General features: G+C 39.8%; 1 protein-coding gene across 4 annotated transcripts in view; it reads right to left on the minus strand.

Annotated features, from left to right (window-relative positions):
* Positions 1-17,348, minus strand: part of LOC127422412 (ubiquitin carboxyl-terminal hydrolase 32-like) — a 93,893-nt gene that overhangs the window by 8,153 nt on the left and 68,392 nt on the right. For 3 of the 4 annotated variants that reach the window (XM_051665917.1, XM_051665918.1, XM_051665916.1), the window contains exons 15-32: positions 17,147-17,287; positions 16,533-16,692; positions 14,566-14,720; positions 13,064-13,145; positions 12,848-12,922; positions 12,253-12,391; positions 11,992-12,097; positions 11,492-11,665; positions 11,093-11,267; positions 10,858-11,009; positions 10,353-10,464; positions 10,068-10,264; positions 9,806-9,990; positions 5,431-5,517; positions 5,212-5,332; positions 3,504-3,695; positions 1,811-2,060; positions 1,124-1,548 (exon numbers count right to left, since the gene is read on the minus strand). In XM_051665917.1, coding sequence (XP_051521877.1) covers positions 1,124-1,548; positions 1,811-2,060; positions 3,504-3,695; positions 5,212-5,332; positions 5,431-5,517; positions 9,806-9,990; positions 10,068-10,264; positions 10,353-10,464; positions 10,858-11,009; positions 11,093-11,267; positions 11,492-11,665; positions 11,992-12,097; positions 12,253-12,391; positions 12,848-12,922; positions 13,064-13,145; positions 14,566-14,720; positions 16,533-16,692; positions 17,147-17,287 — 2,928 coding nt within the window. The remainder of the gene's footprint in view (positions 1-1,123; positions 1,549-1,810; positions 2,061-3,503; positions 3,696-5,211; positions 5,333-5,430; positions 5,518-9,805; positions 9,991-10,067; positions 10,265-10,352; positions 10,465-10,857; positions 11,010-11,092; positions 11,268-11,491; positions 11,666-11,991; positions 12,098-12,252; positions 12,392-12,847; positions 12,923-13,063; positions 13,146-14,565; positions 14,721-16,532; positions 16,693-17,146; positions 17,288-17,348) is intronic. The other variant, XM_051665919.1, reaches the window with a different exon arrangement.

Genomic DNA, 17,348 nt, shown 5'->3' on the forward strand with positions numbered 1-17,348 from the left:
ATCCGAACAAGATGTCCAGGACCTCTGGCAGAAAAACAGCCCCACAACATTCAAGATCCAGCAACATATTTAACCATGGGCATTGGGTACTACTTCAACTCTGTGTACGCCAAACCCATCTCTGGTGTTCGCTGCCAAAAAGCTCTTTTTTTTGTTTCATCTGACTAAAGTACCCAGAAGTTCCAGTAGTGTCTGGCAAACTGAAGACACTTGAGTTTGTTGTTTGATGAGAGCAGAGGCTTTTTCTTAAAACCCTCCCAAAAAACTTGTGATGATGTAGGTGATGTCTGATATTTTGTTTGGGACTTTCTGACCTCAAGACCCAACTAATTTCTGCAATTCTCCAGCTGTGATCCTTGGAGATTCTTTGGCTACTTGAACCATCCTCCTCACCGTGCATGGAGACAATATAGACACACATCCTTTCCAAGCCAATTCTTAACATCTCCAGTTGATTGGAACTTGTTAATTATTGCCCTGATGGTGGAAATGGGCATTTTCAATGCTTTGGCTATTTTCTTATAGCCACTTCCTATTTTGTGAAGCTCAACAACATTTTGCCACACATCAGAACTATATTCTTTAGTCTAACCCATTGTTATTGATGATTAAGGGAATTTGGCCTGTGTGTTACCTCATATTTATACCCCTATGAAACAGGAAGTCATGGCTGAACAATTTCATGTTCCTAGTCACCCAGTTGCACTAAAAAATTTAAAATATGAATGGGAATATACTTCAGATATATTTTACTCATAAGAATATCTAGGGTTGCCAATAATTGTGGCCAATGTGTTTTGGAGAAAAATATTTATTTAATAATGAGATATTTCCCCTCTTTCAATTGTTTTACTTCAATTAAAGGATAGAATTTTGTGAATTTTTTGAATGAAAGATCAAAAGGATAAATAATACAGATTTTTTTTTCACAGCCTTCTTTGCTCATATTTACCAAGGGTGCCAATATTTTTGGCCACCATTGTATACTACCTATACGAAGGTCCGCCACTGAGCATCAAAGTATTTAGTGAAATGTGATCAAAGCTTTAAGGACATTTTTTTTTTTTTTCCAGTCACCAAATACAACTTTATCTAATGAAAAACACTGACAAGAGCCACTTACTGAGATTGCATATAAACTGTAGAGGGGCTCCAGGCAGATGTCATTTCTTTGGTGAGGGGTGTCCAGTTCGGTGCTGACATCTGTGTGTCCATTACTTTGACTGCTGTCTTGTCCCAGTCCATTCACCATGATGACATCATAGTCTGTGCTCGATGCATCCAGTGACCAGGAGTCCTGTGTGTTTGTGTCAGACAGCACGGCCGTCCCCTGATTCTCACCGTCTGTCACTATGCCTTGTTCTGGCTCTGTCTCACCCTCCTTGCTGCTGCATGTGATACTGCTATCCAGGTTTTCTTTGCTGTTGGACAGCCGATGTCTACTGCCCAGCTGGGGCAGACGCAGTCGGCCCTGTTTCCACCCCGTGTTCCTGGGGCTGCTGTTTCTGCTCAGTGGGCTGCCCACCCTTCTGATAGAGCAAGGTGTGCCTGAAACAATAACGCAACCATTTTTTCACAGTTTATCAACATACAGTAACACACTGACATTGTGGGTGATATACTGTATGTGGTGATGAAATCAAAATCCACAAGTGTTCACCAGGTGTAAACTGCGATGTCTCTCAGCTGACCACTTCAGACTGGTTCACTGAAGACCTTTTTTTAAATACCAGGTGTAAACAGGGCCAGAGAATCTCACTTAATGTTAATTTAAGAAGCCAACAATGAAAGAGAGAGGACAAAGACAGACCTTTGCCAGAGGTGGGAGGACTGGCCACAGTAGTGGTCGAGACAGAAGATACAGAGGAGTCTCCTCTCTCCAGCTTCTGGAGCTCCTCTACCAGGCACTCGCTCTGGCTCTGCAGGCCACCCATGCTCTGAGCCACCTCCTGTGGGGCCAGGAATGCACTTGGGTCGAAGCTCTCTCGTGGAAACTTCACTATCTTCTGAGACTTAATCCAACGGCCGTTGACAAACTGGAAGCGTTTTAAATGAACAATCTGAAACAAGACATACAGTAGAAAAACATTAAACCAATTCAGGGTAAATCTAACAAAATGCAATTGAAGTTTCTGTAATAAAAAACACCCAGGTGATGACTAAGGCTGCACAAACAATTGAATTAATTTGAAATCATGATATGGCCTTGCACAATTACTAAAGCACAAAATAATAGATTACAGTTACTGATTTTCACTGAAAGTAATTACTTTTAAGTACATTACTTTGGTTACAAATATTTCTAAAAAAATATTTGTGTAATACAATTAAAATGTGAATTAATATGTTCATATAATTGTCTGTTTGCATTTCTGTGACAGCTGAAGCCTGTGCGACAATGAACAAGGAGAAAATAGGCATCATTTTGAATTTGTGGAGTGGAAAAACTAAATGTTTTGGAAATAAGTGTTTTAGAAAGTAACTTAAAAGTAGCAATTAGTAATGTGATTACTTTTTCAATGAAGTAATCAGTAAAGTAATCTGATTATAATTTTAGAGAAGTGGTTAGTAATTTGTAGTGGATTACTGTTTTTAGTAACTTAACCAACACTGATCATTCCCTCTATGTGGCAACCCTTTATAATGCAAGTAAATCACTCGCATGTTCAACCAAATCTCACAATATGTGACTAGAAATGTCTATGATGGTGGTTGTTGGTGTAGAAAGACTAACTAAATTGTGCCCAAGACCAAAAATGACCAACCAGCAATTGCGAGTGGGGTGGCCAATGGGGTGGTCAGGCTTCGGTCCATGGTCCATGGTCCACCCCTGGCTGGGTTAACATTCTGTCTAACGGGGGCGGGGTGTGAGTGGCCTGGGTAGCTCAGCGAGTATAGACGCTGACTACCACCCCTGGAGTTGCAAGTTCGAATCCAGGGCATGCTAAGTGACTCCAGCCAGGTCTCCTAAGCAACCAAATTGGCCCGGTTGCTAGGGAGGATAGAGTCACATGGGGTAACCTCCTCGTGGTTGCTATAATGTGTGGTTCTCATTCTCGGTGGGGCAAGTGGTGAGTTGTTCATGGATGCCGCGGTGAATAGCGTGGGCCACCACACGTGCTACATCTCCGCGGTAACGCGCTCAACAAGCCACGTGATAAGATGCGCGGATTGACATCTCAGATATGAAGGCAATGGAGATTCATCCTCCGCCACCCGGATTGAGGCGAGTCACTACGCCACCACGAGGACTTAGAGCGCATTGGGGATTGCGCATTCCAAATTGGGGAGAAAAGAATGGGAAATGATCCAATTCTGTGGATCACAAATTTGTGATCCACAGAAGAAAGTGAGCAAATGATGACAGAAGTTTAATGTCTGGGCGAAGTAACATTTTAAATGTTTTCAATTTGTATCAAAATAATAGTAATGTGATTTTCTGAGCAAAACAGGTGTGTAGCACCTTTAAAAAATCTGCCAAAGAAATATTTTGTGTTTCTGACCAGTATGGGGGGCAGCCTCCAGAGGTCTAGCTTCTTGGTGGCCAGGCGGTGAGTCTTGCACTTGGAGCAGTAATAGAGCTCATCCTCTCCCAGCTCTTCTTCACTGGTGAAGGCTTTCAGACAGCTGTCCAGACTGATAGGCTCGGCCTGAGCCCGCCGACTCTGCTCAACACTGGGATGCTCTTCCACTATCTGTTTCACACAGATATAAGAAATTAAATACATGAGACATATTAACAAAACAACTTGAGAACTACTCAGAAATACAGAGAGAAGTAGACTAAGAAAAAGAATTATTTGAAAGGTTTTTTTTAATATATATATTATTCAATTTAATAATGATTTGATGCCTTTATGTCCTTTTTTTGAGTTTGAAACTGTTGGACCCCATTGTATGGATACTGTATATTCACACCATATCTCTATCATAACTTATTTGTTTGTGTTCCACAGAAGAAAGTCATTTGTCATATGCGTTTAAGACGGCATAAGGGTGAGTAAATGATGAGAGAATTATGATTTTTGGGTAAACTATTCCTTTTAGCTGGTGTAAATGGCTTTGATTTATTTTGTCATCTCCAATTTTAAACAACATATCTATTATTACTATTTTGCAGTAGCTCTTGCATTCAGGAAACATTCTACAATGAACATGTACTATTCAAACTAAAAGTGACTTATGCAACAGTAGTAAGATTAAAATTAGCAGGCTGAAATTGACGTTTTATCAGGAGCTCTTGCTGGAGGTAATAAAATGGAAGCAGCAGACAATTTAATATGCTGTTAATGGATTTCTCATTTGTAATGTGTGATAGAATTAATCTTTTCACAGACCATGACAGCACTGGCAGAGTAATCATTGTGTTAAATTGATACGGCAAGTCCTGCTGCACTGCAAAAGATTAAATCTAGTACAGAAAGATTTCACACAGCACCACACTCTCCAAGTATTCAGATGGCTTTATATGGCATTTCATATTGATAACACAATTAAATCAAAGTGTACAGTTAAATATGAGCTTAACTGACATTGAATGCATTGTATAGTCTTCTGTATAAAAATGTAATTTGTATACAGTGGCTATTATCACCTGTTATTAATATCAGTGTAACTGCTTATTCAAAGTCATACTGACAGAGTCTTGACCAAGGGGTAAGGTTAAGCTCATTTTCATGGCTCAGTTAGCCTCTGCTGGTAGTTGCCATAACTACACCATCTGGGGGCACAAGACTCTCCTCATTGATGGCCATTTCAAAATAGCCATGTATTCACATGAAATAAAAGCTTTTAAAAGCAACATGTAAACTGCAAATATTTTATTATATTTCAGATGTTTCGCCAGTGATTGATTTTTTTGGAGGGCTCTCAAAAGCATGAAATGAACTTCTACTTTTCCCTGTCAGTGTCTGTTGTCTTTCACATCATAGATTAGTTATAGTTGCTAATGAAGGGCTTGGGACTGCTTGTGGTGCCATCAGCCAATCAACACTATCATGATGGCATTTTACTGCAGCTACCGAGTGATTAGTCACATGGTACTCATGGCTCAGGTGATTGGCTAAAAAAGTGGATGCGGGACCGACAGCTTTTCTACTGGTATTATAGATCTCCTCAGACTAGATCCTCCTTTTCAATCTTCTAATTACGTCCGATCACACTTGAATAGGCAGTTCTTCTGGTAATGCTGAGTAAGACCCTAGTACTCACCCTTTCCTGAGAGGTCTGGTAACGAAGGTGCAGGGCGGTGGGGTCCCAGTCTACAGCAATGTAGGCATTCCCCAAAGATGCTCTGTTGTCGTTACACTCCACTGTGCAGCCTCTGCAGAACCTGGCAAAGTCACCGATAGCCCAGTCAGTCACAAAAACCCACCCTGGGATGTAAGATGTGCACACATCCGAATGCAGGCATTAATGCAGTTTTCTTACCTATACCAAGGACACCAGGCACAAGAATTACCATCCTTCTGCACCACCCGCAGAGTGAAGGGGTATTGATAGCCCATACTGTCATCACTGGAAGAGAGCACAATACTTAACAGAGCAAAGATGTATGACAAACATTTATGTGGAAAAATGTATAAACGATTAAAAGAAACATGAAATAAAAGTATAATTCAGTTTGCTACTTCATCTTTTAGTTTTTGTTTTTTTACCTCTTTGTATTTACAGAGACAGTAGAGAGGAGACAGGAAATAACTGGTAGGGGGAATGGGATATGGACACGACACTGGATTCGAACCTGCATCTCCTGCATGAGCACCATGGCTCAACATGTCTAAAGAACATACACTAACTGATAGACCACAGTTCCATCCATCACTTTTATTACATATTTTTTTCTCATTTCTGTCTTTGGTCCCACTTTGTATTAGGTGTCTTTAACTACCATGCACTAACATTAAAATACATAGGTAACACTTTACAATAAGGTTCCATTTGTTAACATTAGTTAACAACATTAGTTAACATGAACTATCAATAAACAATACTTTTACAGCGTTTACTAATCTTAGTTAATGTTTATTTCAACATATACTACTTAATTTAACAATTTTTATTGATTCCCTTCAACAAATTAAATGAACATAACAGAAAATACAGAATCAAATTATATAAAATCAAACCCTTCCCCCTGAACATACCCCCACCCACCCGACACAAACATGCACCCCAGGGGTCGTAATTATTTAGAAACATAAAAAAACATAAAAAGTATACTTTCAAAAACAATAAGAATGCACACACACATTTAAAACTACAAATCCCTCTCCACTGCCCCTTCCCGAGAACCTTCCAAAAAGGCCAAATATCTACCCCACTTCCTATTAAACAAATCCAAGTTTCCCAGCCTTCTACATGTCACCTCCTCGAATGCCGCCACCACGCCCATCTCTGTGCACCACTCCTGAAATTAGGGGGCTCCAGCCGACTTCCATCCCCTAAGAATGATCCGTCTGCCGATCATAACTCCGGCTAGGACCCAACTTTTTATGTATCTATCCCTTATACTAATGACCACCCCATCACCACAGAGTCTGGGGCAAAATGAAATTTGAGTGCCCAATACATCACATATAAAACTCTGGACCCTCAACCAAATTTCTTGGATCTTAACACACCACCAAAAAACAAGGGTTGTGTCCCCATCTTCTGATTGGCATCACCAGCAGGTGGGTGTGTCTTTAAGAGCAAACCTTAAATTGCATAAGGCGCACCCTTGCATCTCTAGATGTAGACTTGACGTTTTTTAGAATCCTAGCCCACACTACTTTAGATCTTTCTCCCATAATCTCTTGAGAGAAGTTGAAGCTCCATCCTCCAGACTCTGAATTAGTAGGGAGTAATACACTGATGCCTCATGACCTTTTCCAAAAGCAGTAATCACCCCTCCCAGAGTATCTGCCGCTTTAGGGGGGTGTATGCTACTCCCAAAAATAGTACAGAGTAGGTGGCGCAGCTGTAAATACCTAAAGAATTGAGACCTGGGAATCCCAAAATGTTGAACCATATTTTCAAAGGATCTCAACACTCCACTCTCATGTAGGTCACAGAGCGTATTAACCTCCCTCACAATCCACTCTGACCAGCAGAAAGGGGACTTATTAATACATAATTTAGGGTACAGCCATATGCTTAAGGCAACATTTAAATAAATGTCTGAATTAAACACTCTGGACACATTTGTCCATACCGAGTGCAAATGCGAGGTAACAGGGTGTAACTTAACTTCTCCGGTTAGTTTGATAGAAAGGCTTTGCAATGGCGAAATAGGGGCAAGAACTTCCTGTTTAATACAAAACCAGGGAGGGGCTCTCTCGGGTGGAAGCGACTAGTGAGCCAACTGCTTGAGACCGATGCATAATAATAAAACAAAATCTTGGGTAGACCTAGCCCACCTTTGTCAATCGGCCTATGTAACTTACTGAAATGTAATATTATTATTATTGGACGTTAACCAAATTAAGGACTTCGCAATGCTATCAAATTGCTTGAAATAAGAGAGGGAGACATCTATAGGGAGAGACTGTAGCAGGTAGTTAAATTTTGGAATACAATTCATTTTAATAACATTAACCTTCCAAGTCATAGATAAATGTAATGAAGTCCACCTGCCCACATCACTCGAAAACCTTTTTATTAAAGGGTCAAAATTAAATCATGCAAATTTGCTGGGAATAAAATACCCAAATACTTGGCGCCCGGCTGAAAAGCCGTTACCGGGCAGTACACTGTCAGAGCCAAAGCTTCGGATTTAGACCAATTCACTCTGTATCCTGAGAACCTAGAAAAGGAATGAATGATTCTGTGGAGGCAAGGCATAGATCTAGTAAGGTCGGAGACAAATAATAAAATATAATCTGCGTAAAGCAGAAGCTTATGCGCCACGCCTCCCGCCACCACCCCTGGAAAATCATCCTCCTTTCTTATCGCGGCTGCAAATGGTTCCAATGCAAGACAGAATAATAAGGGGGAAAGAGGGCAACCCTGCCAGGTGCCACTATCCAGAGTAAAATAATCTGAAATTAATCCATTCGTTTGAATTGCCGCAACCGGGTGTCTATAAAATAACTTAATCCACCCAATAAAATACTAATACATTTTTAAAATCGAAAGATGTATATGTTAACATTAGTTAATGCATCATGAACTAACATGAACTATAAATGAACAATTGTATTTGTATTAACTAACATTAAAGATTAATAAATGCTGTAAAAAATGTATTGTTAATTGTTTGTTCATGATACCTTATGCAATAACTTACGTTAACGAATGGAACATTATTGTAAAGTGTTACCAATACATACAATACAATGTACTTATTGTGTAACTACATGTTGTTCTGCAAAATTCTAACAAGATTCACATTTGCTGCTACTGAGGTTGAGGTACAGATAGGTTTAGGGGTAGCTGTTAGGGTTTAGGGTAAAGGAAGTGTTAGGCTTAGGGGTAAGGTTAACAGAATAACTACAAATGTAATTACATGCTGGTACTTTAAGTGTAAGTACAATGCAAAATCACGTATGTACATAATAAGTACATTGTATTAAATGCTTTAACAAAGTAGTTCCAATCTAATGTCAAATGCAAAAAAAATTATATTGTTCAGTAGCTCAAATGGTAGGACATGGCAAGGTCATGGTTTTGATATCATGAGAATGCACATATGAAATGTATAGCTTGAATCACTGTAAGTCACACTTTGAATAAAAGCATCAGCCAAATGCATAAATGTAAACATACATTCACTGAGCACTTTATTAGGAACACCTGTACACCTACATATTCATGCAATTATCTAATCAGCCAATCGTGTTGCAGCAGTGCAAAGCATACAATCATTCAGATAAGGGTCAGGACCTTCAGTTAATGTTCACATCAACCATCAGAATGGGGAAAAATGTGATCTCAGTGATTTTGAACATGGCATGATTGTTGATGCCAGACAGGCTGGTTTGAGTATTTTTGTAACTGCTGATCTCCTGGGATTTTCACACACAACAGTCTCTAGAATTTACTCAGAATGGTGCCAAAAACAAAAAACATCCAGTTAGCATTAGTTCTGTGGAATGCAAAACACATCGAACCTTGAGGGGAATGGGCTACAACAGCAGAAGACCACGTCGGGTTCCACTTCTGTCAGCCAAGAACAGAAAGCTGAGGCTGCAGTGGGCACAGGCTCATCAAAACTGGACAGTTGAAGACAGGAAAAACGTAGTCTGGTCTGATGAATCTCTACAGTCCAGGCTGGTGGCAGTGGTGTAATGGTGTGGGGAATGTTTTCTTAGCACACTTTGGGCCTGTTAATATCAATCAAGTATCGCCTGAATGCCACAGCCTATTTGAGCCTGTTTTGTTGCTGACCATGTGCATCCATTAATGACCATCTTCTGATGGCTACTTCCAGCATGATAGTGCACCATGTCACAAAGCAAAAGTTGTCTCAAACTGGTTTCATGAACATGACAATGACCTCACTGTTCTTCAGTGACCTTGCCAGTCACCGGATTTGAATCCAATAGAACACCACCTTTGGGATGTGGTGGAACAGGAGATTCGCAGCATGAATGTGCAGCGGATAAATCTGTAGAAATTGTGTAATAGAATCATGTCAACACAGACCAGAATCTCAAAAGAATGCTTCCAATATCTTGTGGAATCCATGCCACAAAGAATTGAGGCTGTTTTGAGAGTAAAAGGAAGCCCTACCCAGTATTAGTATAGTGTTCCTAATAAAATGCTCAGTGAGTGTTAAAATGTTGTTAGTGTATGAGCCCTGTGAGCTTCGAATGCCACTGACCAGTCTTGAGCATGGTTGCTGGCCTCCTGTGGGGGCAGAGGGCTGGCAAGTCGTGACACTTGTATCCACACAGCATCATAAAGGTCCTTCTTACTGGTGTGCACTGTGCATGGCACTATCAGTGGCATACCAAATAGACTGGGCCTGTTCTTCTGAGAGGACAGGAAGTACAGCTCCGTCCGCATCTGAGGGGACAGACCTCACTCTTACAATTCTTGAGACCACCACGTAAAATCCAACAGTAATATCAAACTCTGCTCACCATCTTTCTGTGCATGGCAATGATGTACCCAATGAAGGGACTGTCTTGCAAAGGCACAGCATGGCCATTAGGGATACCATTGGCAAGGGGCTTCTCGCGGGTACAGGGAACCACCATGCTTGGCATGCCATTGGGAATGAGTGCAGACTTTCCAATGTGATTGCTGCCAGCTGTTCCGTTGGCCATAGGAGGAGATTCTAAAGAAAGTATTTATAATGAACATGAGTTACGAAACTTCTGTTTTACGAAAAAATAAAAATATAGGAAGAAATGAATCCTCGTTACCTATTTGTACCGGAGAGGTGACTGAGGTGGGTGAGCCAGGCACAGGGATCTCAAATGCACAAAGGAAGCCATTCACAGAGTGTCGCACCTTCTGATTGTCCTGAGGAAAGTTCTACACCCAAGCACACCCAAGTGTTTATTTAAAATCAGGTAACTTAGATTGCCATCAAATACATAGGCTACCAGTAACAACAACAGTAGCCTGGTTTACACCAGGTATTAACATCCGTATCAAATGGATCTCCTGTGACAACTTCCATTGTGATCCGATTTCATTGAAAGGAGAGTGTCTAATGACATTAAAACAAGGGTTGTCACATGCAATGTGGTCACATGTGTTTTTGAATACCTTAGAATGTGTTTTTTTTAATGATCCGATCACAAAACACTTTGGATCCCATTTACAACGGTACGTAGTACCGTCCGCTTGTGAACGCATCACCCGAGATGGCTGATAAAACCAGGTGTGAACACATCACTGTCTGATGTGTTGAGTTGAGCTGACCTTGATGTTGGAGGTGAGGACTTCAGCCAGGAGGATCTGCTCAGGTTTTAGGCTGCATAGCTCACTCAGCTGTTTCTTCAGGCCCATGTACTTCTCATCCATGTTGAGACGGAGTCCATACCGAACTGGAGTGGAGCCGTCAAGTTTGATAACTGCAAATCAAAAGAACTTTTTTTTAAATATCTGCTTATGGATTTTAGAGTGTTTAAGATGTTTTCCCTCTGCTCGACCTTACCAGTGATCTCTAAGTGCATGGAGCTGTCCATGGGCAGCGGCAGGGAAAGGAAGTTAAAGGGGTCGAAGCGGGCACTGATGTGGCCACAGGTCTTACACTTCACCTGGGACCTGAGCTGCCCGTGGAAGAGATCCACCACGATTGAACGATTTCTCCGCAAATGGTTTTCCCAGGCCTACAAAGAGAAACACCCACTGAGTGAATCACATTTTAATCACAAAGTTAATGTCCTCGGGGTATTTCACACATTGTTGGAAGTTCATATTGCCATCTTTTCATTAACAATCATCATTGTGCCCATTTAAGTTAATTTAGGAATGTTCAGCTGGTGCAATGAGTCTAGCAAGTGTTGAAAAGCAGAGAGCAGCTAATGGGAAGCAACACAAGTCTGAAACTGACCTCAGTGGCCACCTCATGGTCTGGCCGTCCATCACTGTCCTTCAGCTCCACATACGGCTTCTCATGCACACGATTCAAATCTTCATGAAGCCCATCCAATAGGAAGGCCAAGAGCTCCTGGGAATCTTGCTGCTGGAAGCCGTTAAATCTAGGCGCATACTTTGCTATTGTCCACTAAATAAAATGAGAGATGAATCTCTTAAAAACTAAGCCTAAAGAATTTAACTGCAACAATAAAGTGGATGATAAAATTATATTTGGACTATTTTGGACACTTAAGTCACACAAATGTATGAATTTTATGGCATAAGAAAAACAAAATATAAAATCTAGCAGCATGAAAAAACAAATTATGCTACTTTAAAAAAGAATTTTTTTTTTTGCTTGAAAAGTATGTTTGTGCATTATTTCTTCAACACAAATACCACTTTAGATTTTGCAACACCATTAATACATTTTTGGGTTGAGTCATCATGATTGTAGAGAGGTTAACTACGCACCCTTAGTTTGAGAGGAGCAACATTCTTCTGGGTTCCACTCCAGAGTTCCTGTACCAAATCCCCATAGCATTTGGCCATATGACCTCGCATTCCGATCGGATTGGTTCTGTCAGGTCAAGGCATAGCTCATTGGTCAAGAGGTATGACAGATGTGACCCATAAAACAGATCTCTAGTTTACTTTTTCATGGATTAGAATTCCTAAGTATAACTTAGTAGTTACAAGTGGTCTGGGTATAACAACCCTCCCGTGGTCTCTTACCTATTAAGCTCATAAAGGTGTCGCCCTAAGATAAAGTACTCAGTAAGGGGCTTGGTATTGCTAACACACTGAATACTGGAGTTCATGAAGCATGTATTCCCCAGGTTACTCAAGCCTGTGGCACCTTTCTCAGTAGGGACTGCAACAAAAGGGAACAATATTAACTCCAAATCTCCAACAAATCACAATTATGAAAGTGACTGAACGTCAGATGAAGTTTAGGCTGACAAGCATGGTCACTTGAAATGAAGTTCAATTACTCAATATGTCATAGAGTTTGAAGTAAGATGGCAACATAGTGAGTCTTTAAATGTCATAGCTGATGTTTGTCTTGATATCAGTTTCATATTGGTTTGTTATGTAATTGTTTTATAAATTCTAGCTGCTTCTATGTCAGTGTGTTAATAATCTACTTTGATATGGGGTTTGTTAGAAGAAAGCGGTCTAGAGGATTGTATAATAGCACCATCTAGGCGAGGTCAAATTCTGTTAAACATCCTGACATTTGTAGATTACTTGGCTGCCCTCCAATTTGCAAAGATTTTAAAGTGCTGTCATGTGTTTTTATCCTATTTATAAGACCTTTGGAGATTACCTTTATGTCTGTCAATTTTGCTGCTGTTCGCAATAAAAGACATTTCTTCTGGCCAGCTCATATCTTTGTTTCGAACTACAGAGAGAGAAAAATCTTAAATGGTTACTCCTTGTTCCATCAGTTCTTTCATGCATGCTTTGCAATTTTATCCACACTGCTCAGAAAATGTTAAAGGAGATAAAACTTTAATTAAGAGACAGATAATGTCAGACATACCCTCAATGACTAAATGCTGTTCGTCTTGAATTTTCAAACTTTCTAAAGTGTGATCTTCATCATCCAGAAGAGTGAGGTAATTCTGAAAAAATGATTAAGATGATATAAAGAAAAGTACGAATACAATATACTTATGTCTCACAAACTCTCTTGGCCTCACATTTAACCTATAGAATTACTAAAATATTAAAAAAATCCCATGAAATCACTTGTTGAGCTTAGTCTTCTTTCCTGTGTTGATGTATTTCCCATTAAAATAAAAACATATCAAATAATATATATATATTATTGGCTGATTTCTTTTGATTTTCCCATTATGTCAAGCTAAGAGGCACTGAGTTTGAAGGTAGGCCTTAAAATACACCCACAGGTACACCTCCAATTCAGTACATATCCTATCAGAAGCTAATTGTCTAAAGGCTTGACATCATTTTCTGGAATTTTCCAAGCTGCTTAAAGGCACAGTTAACTTAGTGTATGTATTTCTGATACACTGGAATTGTGATATAGTCAATTCAAAGTGAATCTGTAAACAATTGTTGGAAAAATGACATGTCATGCACAAAGTAGATGTCCTAAATGACTTGCCAAAACTATAGTCTGCTAATATGAAATTTGTGGATTGGTTAAAAAATGATGTTTTAGTGTATGTAAACTTCTGACTTCAACTGTATATATCTCAGCAATGAATCAGGATTTGCAAATTGCTAGTTGGTTGCAGGTGATATTAGAGGGAGTAATACCCTCATTTCAGAAAGCTTTTGACTGGAGAAAAATCATTGCCAAATGCCAGATTAGTCATCAATATTTTTGGTCCGTTTTCCCGGAAGACAAAGACTGTAAATGGACCCTTTTCACATGTCCGCGTTCGCGAAGGGGAAGACGTCACAGTTGGCTTAACCTTGAATAGCGGTGAATGGGGGACCACAGCAAATTACATTTTTGCTAACCAGTTTGCTCCAATAGAACAAAAAATAAAAAATAAAAATAAAAAAATCAACAATTACGCATTCACAGTTTTGCAAAAGATGATACAAATATAGAGCGCTGGACAATAGCAATAAGGCCAAATTTTCTGTCACTCCCTCAGCAGTTGTGTTAGAAGCCTCATCGTAGCTATGGTAACTGATTTTTTTAAACGTATTCCAGGGTAATACAAAGTACAATGCTATAAATTTACACAAAATATTTTTGAAGTTATATAGTAATATAAAAACGTTTGCTACATTTACATTTTTAAAGAAGGCGGAAATGCATCATAACAGGTCTGTGAAATGGGTCCATTCTAAATACGTGCATCTTTTGTCAACTTTTAGGAGCACACTGGCATATAGACATGGCTAACAGACATAGACTAAAAGCCACACAACTCCAATTTTGGTAAAAAAAAACAGTGAAGGGATACAAGTGCATGAGGATAGACTTATAAATGTGTTTGATCAGAGCACAGTTCTACTACATTTAATGCTCTGTTATCCAGTATAAGTTAAGGAGGTCCCCACCTCGCTGTTGTAGAGCCAGAGGCGCATATCCTCTTCTTTGATGCGTAACCTCTGGGATAAGTACTCATGAATGTCTTTAATGGTGCCCATCCTGCTGAAGCAGCCGGTGTACGCAAGCACTCGCTTTAGAGGGGCGTTAGGAGAAGGAACGTTTCCTGTGTCGGGAGTGGAGCAGCCTTTAGCATTCTCTTTGTCACATACAATAAAACATACCCGTTTCAAACAACCCCAGAGGATCAACACCCTGCTGCGATGTTATACATACAAAAATAACTGCAAGATTAAAGGCACACTGTTAATGTACTCAATTGAACTGTGTTACTTGAGTCAAATAATATTTTTATAGTTTAATTTTAAGACAATGATGGGAAATGTGAAGATGCTGTCCACTTCATCCATGTATCCTAATATGCATGCTATTAATTCAACCAGTCACAAGGAGCACATAGATAAATATATAACACACGTACACATGCATGCACACACATAGCCCCACTACCTGATTGACAGACTGAGGGTTAGTTGTAAGGTAGCAGCAAGAAAGGGCAAAGGTCATTTTACAGGGAAAATTCATCAATTCATTAATTCATTAGTCTGGGTGATCTGGATTAAAAAAAAAAAAAAGCCCAAAATTTACAATGATTCCAGTTTTCTGAAAAATAAAATCAACTGAAGATTCTGGCAGTTATTATTGATTTCACAAGAAACAAAATTGAGATAAAAAAATTATTTTGAATGGTAATATTGCAAAGCAAACAACTAAAGGCAGGGTTCCCACTCCTTTGACAAAAGGATTTCCATGACCTTTTCAGTTTTTTGTAATTACAGGATTATACTAAACAAAGGCAATTTGTAGCTGATCAAATATTTGAGCATTACTAGAAAAAATTATATTCACTTATCAACAAAGTTCCATGCCATTTAAAGGAATGTTTTGGGTTCAATACAAGTTTAGCAAAATTGACAGCATTTGTGGAATAATGCTGATTTCCACAAAAAGCATTGACTAGTCCCTCATTTATAAAAACAAAATTGCAGTTACAGTAAGACACTTGCAACAGAAGTTAATGGGTATAAAGTATAGCCACAAGACACAAACATTATAGGTGTTAACATGATTTTAGTGTGATAAAATCGCTTACTAACCTTATCTGTGTAAAGTTATATCCAATATTACAAATTTGTTGTCATGACGATATAACGCCGGTAAACCCTGTAATCTGGTAAATGCTGTTACAGGGATAAATCCCTGATTTTATCAAGCTGAAATCATGTTAATACGCAAAACGTTTATGTCTTTTGGTTTAATTGAACCTTTATGTACTGGCCCCATTGACTTCCAATTTAAGTGCCTTAATGTAACTGTAATTTTTGCTTTTTTCAAATAAACGAGGAAAGAAGATTCATTTTGTTTGTGTTAATCAACATTGTGCCACAAATGCTGTTGATTGAGCTTAACTTGTATTGAACTTGGAACATTCCTTTAAGATTTGTTTTTACAAAATTTGTATGACTTTTTCAGGCCTGGAAATCACAGTGGGACCATGGGAAACCTGTAAAGAAAACGAACCAGAGAGCACCCATCTCAACCCACACCAAACAGTCATCGGAGCCAGGCTGAGCCATGACTGAGTTGCAAACATTATTTCTGGTCCCACTTGACTGTCCCACAGTCCTGGACAACACTTTAAATCAGGTTATAACAGGGCTCAGTGGCCCTTTCCACTTTGAATCTTCAGTAAACCTGATAGTAGCCTGTTTAACCAAACATGCTCAAATTTCTCAAGCCCTAACTCACAAGATGACACAGAATGCTGGGAGCTGGGATCAGGATTTGGCTCTTTAGAGGTTCAATCGGTAATCCAGAGAGCTTGTTTTGTTGAGACCAAATTGGGTGCATTTAGGAGATTAGGGGAGGTGGTCTAGGTGGTGGAAGGAGCCTCTCTCTTGCTGCAGGCTTACGTTACCTCGGGGCATGTTTGGAGGGAACATTCGCAGGCTGGTCATACCCATATTGACCCAGATGTTGGACTGAGGGGGTCGTGTGACTGGCTGCTGTCGCAGGAAGAGAAGGTACCGGGGGAAAAGCTCTAACTCTGGCTGACCCATGAGTGTAGACATGATGACCTGAGGGCAGAACAGAAGGGACAGAGAGAGAAAAACAGTCAACTAAGATTTCACATGTTTCAGAGAGAAGCTAACTTTGAATCATATCAACCAAATTACATGTTTGCAGGCCAGACTGCCACACAAATTATTTTAGATTTAAAATGAGCTTGAGTTAGATGAACTGTTCAATATTACAACTTTCTGGTTGTAAAACTTAGTGAAACATGTCCATAGGTAATTTGATGAACTACACCTGTGGTTACTCTGATAGGACACTTGTGATAACTTGATGTTAACTGACTTCAAACACCTAGTAAAACAGTCCTTAGAAAAGTTGGTTAAAAGTCATTGCAAAAAAGGCAAATAAGTAAAGTTAGCACTGAGAAAAGGCTGTTGTCAAAAGCAGTGATGATCCATTGGAACACAAATAAATGTTCTTGGTGATACTGCTGATGAGAGCTGTGATACGCACCGGTCGAGGTAGGCTGAGGTTGGCCCCGTACCAGTGGTAAAGTGCCCTCCAGACTGGCTCTGGCACCGTCTCAAAGTCCCGGCAAGCAATCAGCTGCTGGGATTTTTTCAGACGACCTCCTTCCATAGTTAAAGTGGGCACCTGGATAAACGAGAGAAACTCACATGCTCAAGGGCCATTTACACGAAGGTTCAGGGTTTGA

The sequence above is a fragment of the Myxocyprinus asiaticus genome, chromosome 31 (assembly GCF_019703515.2).
Source record: "Myxocyprinus asiaticus isolate MX2 ecotype Aquarium Trade chromosome 31, UBuf_Myxa_2, whole genome shotgun sequence".
Taxonomy (NCBI): domain Eukaryota; kingdom Metazoa; phylum Chordata; class Actinopteri; order Cypriniformes; family Catostomidae; genus Myxocyprinus; species Myxocyprinus asiaticus.